Source organism: Corythoichthys intestinalis, chromosome 11, assembly GCF_030265065.1.
Source record: "Corythoichthys intestinalis isolate RoL2023-P3 chromosome 11, ASM3026506v1, whole genome shotgun sequence".
In the NCBI taxonomy this organism is placed as follows: Eukaryota; Metazoa; Chordata; class Actinopteri; order Syngnathiformes; family Syngnathidae; genus Corythoichthys; species Corythoichthys intestinalis.
The window spans coordinates 11,563,500-11,573,383 of NC_080405.1; the positions used below are offsets into that span (position 1 = coordinate 11,563,500).

The window sequence follows — 9,884 nt, forward strand, 5'->3', positions numbered from 1 at the left end:
TCCTTTTTCCTCTGCCCCAAATGCACCCTCGCAATAAATTTAACAACAGTCCAATTCATAGTTTCCCCATTAAGCCTGACAGACAGACACATTCAGGTATTGTACGAGATGAATGGTAATAAGAATACCCCCTCCCCTTTTTAAATAGTTTTTGTGTTTTAATTAATTAATTGAAGACTCGCAATTGTCCATAGGTGTGTTGTTGGTTGTTTGTGTGTGCCTTATGATTTATTGAAATTTTGGTTGTCCTCAGAGTTGAAGAGGCAGGGTATACTCTAAACTGGTTGCCAACCATTTGCTGGGTACACATTAACGCTTACATTTCCCCAGTGCTTAATTTGTAAATCATACTGTAAGGTGCCGGAACGCAAAGTAAATATGACAGTGCAAGGATGACTAGACGGGCACAGATGCCAGAACATACGCAGAAAATGGTGCTGAAAACAACACGCAAATGCCCACTTGCCATGCTGTGGAACCTACAAGCCTAAATTTCAGATAATATTCATGGTATAAATTTTATGACAACGATTTGGAATTATTTAGGCTATACTCTGCACAGCACGGGCAATTGCCCACATAACCAGAGAGGTGGGACTTAGTAGTACACAGTCAGCAATTAGTAACACATAAAAAAAAAAAATAAAATAAAAAAAAATCAGAGATTACAATAAATATCACAAACCCGATCTTTTGCGATTTTCATCCCACTCCCCTCCCCCTGTCTTCTCTGGCCTCAAAGTTCCCACCGCCTTACAAATTGTGCAGCTGCCCTGATCACCGGTTGTTGCTTTTCTGACTTGTTTTGGACCATCTTCCCTCTTCTTTGGAAAAAAAAAAGACTGTAAATGCAAGTCTTTTTGGCAAGTTAAAAAAACGTTTGATCCTGGCTGCTCGCTCCACAGATGCCGCAAATTTCCAAAGTTTTTTTTTTTTTTTTTTAAATGTCAGGGGCATGATTTGTTGGTCCAGGTTTTCAGTGCATCAACAAATCTCAGACTCTTTCAAATTATGTTAAATTTTTATAAACAACATGCAATTTGGGGGGATTTGTTCTGTAAATGAATTTATGAATATTATTATTTTATTTCATACATTTTAAAAATACGTTTTGATATCATTATTTTCTACACATGAGAGTGTCAGGGAAGTTCACTTTTGAAACCCAAGACAAGTATCAATCAATAGCTCAAATGAGAGAAAAGAATCAGACTCAGCCAAGGATTGCCTGCTTCGAAGACTTTATGAACAAGATATAAATCAAGGGTAGAAAATGATGTGATCCAGCCATGAGCTGTGATCACGCTGAAGTACAACGAAAATAGACAAGTCAGGGGTCTATATACTTGTTGAAAGGGCGTTGCTTATTCTGAAACGATACCTTCTACGAAACCTAAGTGAAAGTTATTACTGCCCAACTCTAGTGATTTTCCACAGAAAGACATCCTGAGTTACGACCTTGGAAACTAGCTCTGGCTGGTAGAAGAGGGAGTAAAATCAGATAAGGCAGTCAACAGAAACCCATTGTAAATTGTTCGAAGATATACATGTGCAGCGCAAGAACATGGATGGATACAGTCTCACAAGTGAATATAGTTTCACAGCAGTTAATAATTGTGTTTTATAAGCATGAATAAAATATTCTTTCACAGAGAGGTGCCGGATCTGCCCAAATAAGTCCCGGAACACAGGGAGGCCATAATCAAGAGGTGCCAGATCTTGTTCCGGCAGGATCCGACACAAATTAACCCTACCTGCAAACATTTTAGAGTCTTCAGTAAACATAATGCTCAGTGTTAGAGTCTTGGATGAAGCTGAAGTAATAGGCCATCATGGATTGTTGTTAAGCATTTAAAGAAAAAACTTTATTGTCTGTACTGATTTAGAACAGATAAAACGGGGGTGGGACTTTAGCTTATATACAGTATCCATAAATGGTGTCAAGAAATTCATTAAAATAAAGTGATCAATATAAGGATTTAACATCATAATCTGTTATTTTTGGTTTCTGATCAAATGCTGTTTCTGGTTTTAGGACATGCATCTGAACACCCCCACTAAACCCTGCAGCTGTACCATGTATGACGGTGACATACGTCAAGAGTCATTCATACAGCTCTTGCAGATGCCAAGAATTTGACATTTAAATTTTGCTTTCAATATTTATATTCATGCGGTCATAGTCTATAATGCATCCCTGTTTCAGCTGTGCAAATCTGTTGCTCTCACTTAAATATAATGACATCATGGTGAAAGCATTTGTTGTTTTTTGGAAAAGCTGAGGAGCTGGGCGGATGTTATCAACTGTGAGTCACTGATTTGCACATTTCGTGAAGTGCTCCACAGAAAGAATACACTGACTTGATTTGAAACAAATCATGAATGACCAATTGCTACCTAATTCAGAAGACGGACTGTGAGTGGATTGAAGAACCAACCTTCACTTTCAACGAGTGAGTGTTAACTGTAAAGCAATCACTGCATTATGGTCTTCATACAGCTTCAGTTCATTTTATATGTCTGAGCTTGCATGTGTTCATGGACTGCAGCGAATATTTGGTCAACATTTTTATCTTTTTATGATTTCCCAGTGGCAACTTTGCTTCATGTGTCGGTGATGACATGTCTCCTGTCAGTGGTCCTCTCCCAGTCCATTTATTCCTCACCCAAGAAAGGAGGCAACATCACTATCCACTCCTCCAATCTGGTTTGTAGCCTGCCTGGTCCGGCGGGGCCTGCGGGGAATCCAGGAGCTCCGGGGTCACCTGGGGTAATTGGGCCAATGGGGACGCCTGGGAAGGATGGTCCAGATGGGCAGGATGGAGACAAGGGAGAAAAGGGAGATGGAGGTACTTAAATTGTTGGCATGTCTGTGTTTGTTAACCATTTAACAGGCGGGGGGCTCATGGTCACATTTACTACTAAAAGAGGAAGCTCAAAACAAGAGTCAAACGCAATAGCAGCACAAGTTGACTCAAAAACAGACATTGATTGGAATGACTTTTCTGTTGCTAAAATTACTGGTACAGATTCTAGCATTAGCTAACACTTTCCATTATTTTATGTTTAATTACTCTGTGAAAACCAGACATGGGTAGAGCACCCAAACATTTTATTCAAGTAAAAGCGTTACTTCAAAATAATATTACTCAAGTAAAAGTAAAATTAGTCATCCAAAAAATTATACTTAAGTACAAGTTAAAAAAGTATTTGGTGAAAATAATATTCAAGTAATGAGTAACATTGTGAATAACTGCTTGCTATGTGTGATTTCATTTTATTTTTTAAACAATGGTTCTCTTGTTTCTCAGCACAACGTTATCTATATGAACTGCTATTATTATACTGTATTATAACCTATTACACAACCACATTGAGCCTAAGAAGTTAAAAAAAAAAAAAAAATTGAAAAAAATCTACAGAAAGGAAGCATCATTCGTCCAAAGAGCATGAGTGGAGAAAAAAGTTCTCAGTTTGAATAGTTGAAAAGTGAATAGTTCCATCACAGTTCCTATTATGAAATTAAGGCAAGGCAAGTCAAATTGATTTCTATAGCGCAATTCAACACAAGGCAATTCAAAGTGCTTTACATCAAATAAAGGTAATAAAAATCACATTAAATGAAAATAACGTTAAAGCAAAGGCAATCGAAACAGGAAATAAAATTATACATGAAAATCACATTAAATTGAAATCAGAAATGGAAATAAAGCAGAAAATGAATAAAAAGCAAATCGCTTAAAGTTTGAAATATGTTGACAGTTATCGATATGCTGTGATAAACAAAAGCGTTTTTAGTAGGGCTGTCAAACGATTAAAATTTTTAATCGAGTTAATCACAGCTTAAAAATTAATTGTAATTAATCGCAATTCAAACTATCTATAAAATATGGCATATTTTTCTGTAAATTGTTGTTGGAATGGAAAGATAAGACACAAGACGGATATATACATTCTACATACTGTACATAAGTACTGTATTTGTTTATTATAACAATAAATCAACAAGATGGCATTAACATTAACATTCTGTTAAAGCGATCCATGGATTAAAAGACTTGTTCTTAAAAGATAAATGTTAGTACAAGTTACATAAATTTTATATTAAAAACCCTCTTAATGTTTTCGTTTTAATAAAATTTGTGAAATTTTCAAGCAAAAAATAAACTAGTAGCTCACCATTGTTGATGTCAAAAATTACACAATTCTCATGGTGCTGAAACCCATAAAATCAGTCACACCCAAGCGCCAGCAGAGGGCGTCAAAACTCCAAAAAACACAAGTAACAAGTACACATGACACTGTGCTGTCATTTTAATCTGTTTGAGCGGGGCATGTGCGTTAATTGCTTCAAATATTTTAACGTGATTAATTTTGACAGCCCTAGTTTTTAGCCCCAATTTAAAGGAGCTAACAGTTTTAGCACACGTCAGACCTTCAGGTAATTTGTTCCAGAGGTGAGGAGCATAATAACTAAATCAGTGGTTCTTAACCTTGCTAAAGGTACCAAACCCCACAAATTTCACATGTGGATTCAACGAACCCTTCGGAATTAGATAATAAAGCTTGTTTTTCTTTTTTTTTTTTCCAAAATCAGATACCAAGCTAATAATTTAGCAAATTCCAATTCAAAATTCTGATTTTGACAGCATGTTTTATAAACTGGTCAAAATTTGAGACCACGCTGCCCATTGGTCTGTTGTTTTCCCTCAAGTGCAAGACAACCTTCCACTGAGCAAACCAGCTCGTCCTTCCATCAGATCAAGTACTAGCAGTAAAAATAAATAGATTGAGCCTGTAAATTGGGAGCAAAACAGTCCAAAACCTGGTTTAAAAAGGCACTTTGCCTAGATTTAATCAACGTATGAAAATAGGGCTCTGCATTTCTTTACCTTCGCCGAACCCCTTAGACCAGGGGTCCCCATACTTTTTCCTGTGAGGGCCACATAAGTTGTCTCTTCTCTGATGAGGGGCTGGGTGAGTTTGTAACAGAAAAAGTGTGACGATTGCAGGAGTGCCTAAATGTAAAAACGTATTGTTTTTCAGAAAGACAAGTTATACAAGTTATAGTAATTTTATATTAAAACCCCTCTTCATGTTTTCATTTTAATAAAATTTGTAAAATTTTCAATCAAAAGTAGAGTTAATATAATAATAATAAGAATAAAAATAACAATAATAAAAATAGAGTGACCAAAGTCTAAGTTTTACGTGTATTTTGCATAGCTATTTTGATATGAAATGCCAGTTCATTTTGCATTGTTGTTTAACTGTGTGTCACAATAGGGCCTCATTACTATAGACTGAAGTGCTTTTCTTTTTGTGAACATTATTTTTTTTGGAGAGATAGGAATATTATTTTTGTTGTGCTTATCTTACCCAAAATACAACAAGAGACACATAATTGCCACTAAAAGTAAGAAAACTTACCAAAATATGTTTGGAGCACAAATAGCAATTTGCATTGCATTGTGAATACAGCATGAACGTCTCACAACTACAAATTCTCCCACGTTTAGAAGAAATAACATGAGTATGGAACGGCGCTGCCCCCAAGCGGCCGGTGGCATTCTCTTCACTCTTAATGTCCATAAACGGCCTCATTGCAATCTGTTCGAGGCAATGTGCGAGCGGGTCATTTAGTGCATGCGTGAATTGCGTCAAATATTTTAACGTGATTAATTTAAAAAATTAATTAACGCCCGTTAACGCGATAATTTTGACAGGCCTAAATATAATATAATATAATATAATAACACTATTAAAGAGCATATGACATGAGAAAAGTCTTAAATGGCATTATTATGTGAATTAGAATCATATTTTGAGACGATTCGACTATATACAACAATTTAGCAAAGCACAGATGACGAGAAATTAGTCTTTTAATCTGCCGGTTAGCCTCGCCTACCATTATAGGGCTTTAGCGTCCCCAACAGGTGGATGACGTCAGCGGTAGACTGGGCTCATCGGTTTTACTATTCAGCTCATTGAGGGGGAATTATTCAGAACGAGGAAAACGCGACGAAGAGAGCCGCAAAATGTCATTGTTTCAGTCTCTCTACTCCAGTATTTTTACAGGATATTCTTTTTATCCAAGTATTTTCCCCAATTGCTAAATAAATGGCATGGTCATGACAAATAACAGTCTTGTGCTTAATGGAATATGAAATAATAAAAATGTATTTATTCAGGACGACATGGCAAAATTACTCCATAATGGTCAAAACTGTCGACTTCACCTTTACTGTCGCACCTCCCGAACGATATTTTATGACACCTAAATTGGACATACAGTATGTCATTTCCCTTCCCCGGCTTCGGAGAATGTAAACAAACCAAAAGGCGTGACAGCTAGCCGACATGCTAACCCGGACTGAGTGATGTTTCAAAGTCTTCGAAGCGGAAAATCACACATAACTAGCCTGGATTATTTGACATGACGAGCCGGTTGTCGATTGTCTTTGCGGATCGGCAAACCGCCCGGCGGAGAGCAATTTACAGTTCGTTCCCGGAGGAGGGTGGCTGGAGTTGTTGTGCAGCTAACGTGCTGCTGCTAATGAGCATTAGGAGAGCTTTTTACATGCCTATCAATGATCAAACTTAAGTAGTCCTTTATTTAAAGGAAGTTTGTAGTGTTTACTTTGTAATCGCTGTATTCGTATTTGACATAATACAAAACAAGATGTTGACTCACTTCCTCGTAAGTCCAATGGTCCCACAGTAGTAGGGCTTGGCCAATATCCACGGTGAATGGGAACCTTTCTAAACTCCAAAAAGGCACATACGCCTCTCCCTCATACAGAATGATTTTTCTGCAGCCGTTTGGCTGGCGTGATGCGAAAAATAAACGTATTAATCCGCAAAATCAGCTGAATCCTTCGTCCCCATACACAACAGTACACTGTAGCGTGAAGAGGACGTCTTCTACCGCACACGTCACAGCGCCCTCCTCCTCAATGCAAGACCGAAGCCGGAAGTCACTCATTTTCATGGTGCGGGATTAAAAAAACTAAATAAAAATAGCGATCGCTTCCACACACATCCAAGCGGTCCATATCATTCCGGGGCATAAAATATCGCGTGTATTATGAAATAAACATGCTTTTTCGTGTCACAGGCACTTTAATGTAATAGATAATAACCAAATAACCCTCTCTGGGTTCTTCACAGAAAAAAAAGCCAGGAAATAAATAACACTATTGGAAAAATATTTCTTAACAATTGTTCATGGGGCCGGACCAAATGTGGAGGCGGGCCGTATCCGGCCCGCGGGCCCTAGTTTGGAGACCCCTGCCTTAGACCTACGCACCGAACCCCTGGGGTTCAATTGAACCCAGGTTAAGAACCAATGAAGCAAACGCTGCCTCACCCTGCTTGTGCTAAGGTGCATGCTTATCTTTGACCTTTCCTTTTTTTGACCCAAAGATGATCACTTCTGTCTTCTCCACATTTAGCTGGAGAAAATTCTAGCACATCCATTGATTGATTTGATGAGTGCATTGACTCAGGGAGATGAAAGGACTATGTGAGGACACAGAAATGTAGAGTTGTTTGTCATCTGCATAGGTGTGATAGGAGATGTCATACTGTTCTATCATCTGAGCTCGGGGAAGCATATAGATGTTCAATAAGACTGGTCCAAGAATGGACCCTTGAGGGACTCCACATGTGAATTTGGTTCATTCTGATTGATGGTTTCCGATTGACACAAAGAAATCCCGATAATGTAAATAAGATGTGAACCACTGAAAAACAGTGTCAGCGAGCCCTCCCCACTGTTCCAATCTGCTGAGTAGTATGTTGAGATCAACCGTGTCGAATGCGGCACTGAGATCCAATAGTAGCAGAACAGATGATTTGCTTGCATCAGTATTCCGACGAATATCATTTAGGACTTTGATAAGCACGGTCTCTGTACTGTGTTATGGCCGAAACCCAGACTGAAATGAGTTAAAAAGATTGTTTTGCATCATAAAAACCTGGATCTGTTTGATATTGGTATCACATTTGATATTAGCCTATAATTACTAATGGTTGAGGCATCTACATAGATTAGGCTTTTTAGAAGAGGTTTTATTACTGCAGTTTTTAAAGTGGGAACTCTCCTGTTTGGAGAGAAGTATTTATAATCTGAATATGTCTGGGGCTATGCAATGAAAAAGTTTTGATAAAGTTTGAAGGAAGGATGTCAAGGCAGCATGTTGTAGGCTTTAATTTTGACTCAATTTCTGTTAAAGTGGCATAGTCCAAGAGGGTAAACTGTCTAAAATTGACGTGGGGGACAATTTGGGAGGCATTTCGTGTAACAATTGTTAATCTGGAGTTGCACACAGTCTGTCTAATGTTTAGTACTTTGTGTTTAAAGAATGCTGCGAAATCATTACAGGACATCTCAGCTACAAATTCCTGAGATACTGATGCTTGTGGGTTTGTCAGTTTGTCAACGAAAATCCGCGCTTTCGAGTCATGTTGAGGGCAGCCCTTTATTTTTTCATTTTTTCTAAAAAACTTACTTAAATGTAACTGAGTAAATGTCAGGCGTTACTACCCACGTCTAATAACAACCTATTCGTTTAAAAAAACATTCGGGGTGGAAATTGAAAACAACCAAGACCTTTGGGCCTTTATGACCTAAAAAAGTAATTGACATTTTTTTTTCAATTTAGGTCAAGAGTTGTCATTTAAGTATCATAGTGCTCCTGTATATTTCTAAAAAGCGACATCTCTTATTTCTCCCCTCAGGTGATCAAGGTAGGCTCGGAAATCCAGGCAAACCGGGATTAAAAGGTCGCGTGGGCCTCATTGGCAAGGCGGGACCTCGGGGACTAAAGGGCCAGCGGGGGTCGCCGGGGCAAGCTGGAGAAAGGGGGCAGAAAGGAGACGAAGGGGACCTAGGTCAGAGAGGAGAACCGGGAGGCTGCAATTGCGGCACCGCCGCCCGCTCAGCTTTCTCGGTGGCCGTGTCAAAGAGTTACCCCAAAGAACGCACGCCTATCCGCTTCAGCCGCATCTTGCTCAATGAGGGCAACCACTACAATGCAAGCAGTGGGAAGTTTGTGTGCGCCATCCCTGGGGTGTATTACTTCACCTATGACATCACGGTGGCTAACAAGCACTTAGCCATCGGACTGGTGCACAACGGACAGTACAAGATTAAGACGTTTGACGCAAACACGGGGAACCATGACGTGGCATCCGGTTCCACTGTCCTCCATCTGCAGCATCTAGATCAGGTCTGGTTGCAGATCTTCTACTCAGAGCAGAATGGACTCTTCTTTGACCCTTTCTGGACTGACAGCACCTTCACAGGCTTCCTCATCTATGCTGATCAGACTGATACGTGAGCTAATTTACATTGTAACACTTGATATTTCTTTTCTCCTGTTTTGTTAAATTAATTTAATTTTTTAATCACAAGGTGCTGTAGCGAGATCCAATATTTAAATCAGTAATATCAAAAGTCGCAGTTGCATTAAAAAAAAAAATCATTGGTTAGCCACAAATTCAAAACTAAAATTTAAAATGTAAAGGTCCACATATTTTGTAACTATTTTAATGGGGGGGGGGGGGGGGGTGTTTGAATGTCACGAGTTATTACACATTTTTAATAATTAAAAATACATTTACAATGTGATATCTGATTTTTTTTTTTTTTTTTAATGGTAAATAAATATTTGTCTTAAAATTGACTACTTGCCTCTTTACTCGCACCTATTCAATATACAAGTACTGTATATAACGGCTTTACATATTTTTTAACCACCTGTAGTGTACACTGTTGGGTTGCTTTTAGCATATTATTTTACAAACAACTGACAAACAAAAAGATATGTCACTGCCAAGTCTTTTCATGTACAGTGGTACCTCTGCTTACAAAATGA

The 9,884-nt window shown here is 38.4% G+C and overlaps 1 protein-coding gene across 1 annotated transcript; it reads left to right on the plus strand.

Moving 5' to 3' along the window:
* The first annotated feature begins 2,074 nt into the window (after nucleotides 1-2,074).
* c1qtnf2 (C1q and TNF related 2) lies at nucleotides 2,075-9,559 on the plus strand. The gene is made up of 3 exons (XM_057850369.1): nucleotides 2,075-2,453; nucleotides 2,592-2,849; nucleotides 8,746-9,559. Coding segments are annotated over exons 1-3 (861 nt in total). The 5' UTR covers nucleotides 2,075-2,452; the 3' UTR covers nucleotides 9,348-9,559.
* The last annotated feature ends 325 nt before the right edge of the window (nucleotides 9,560-9,884 follow it).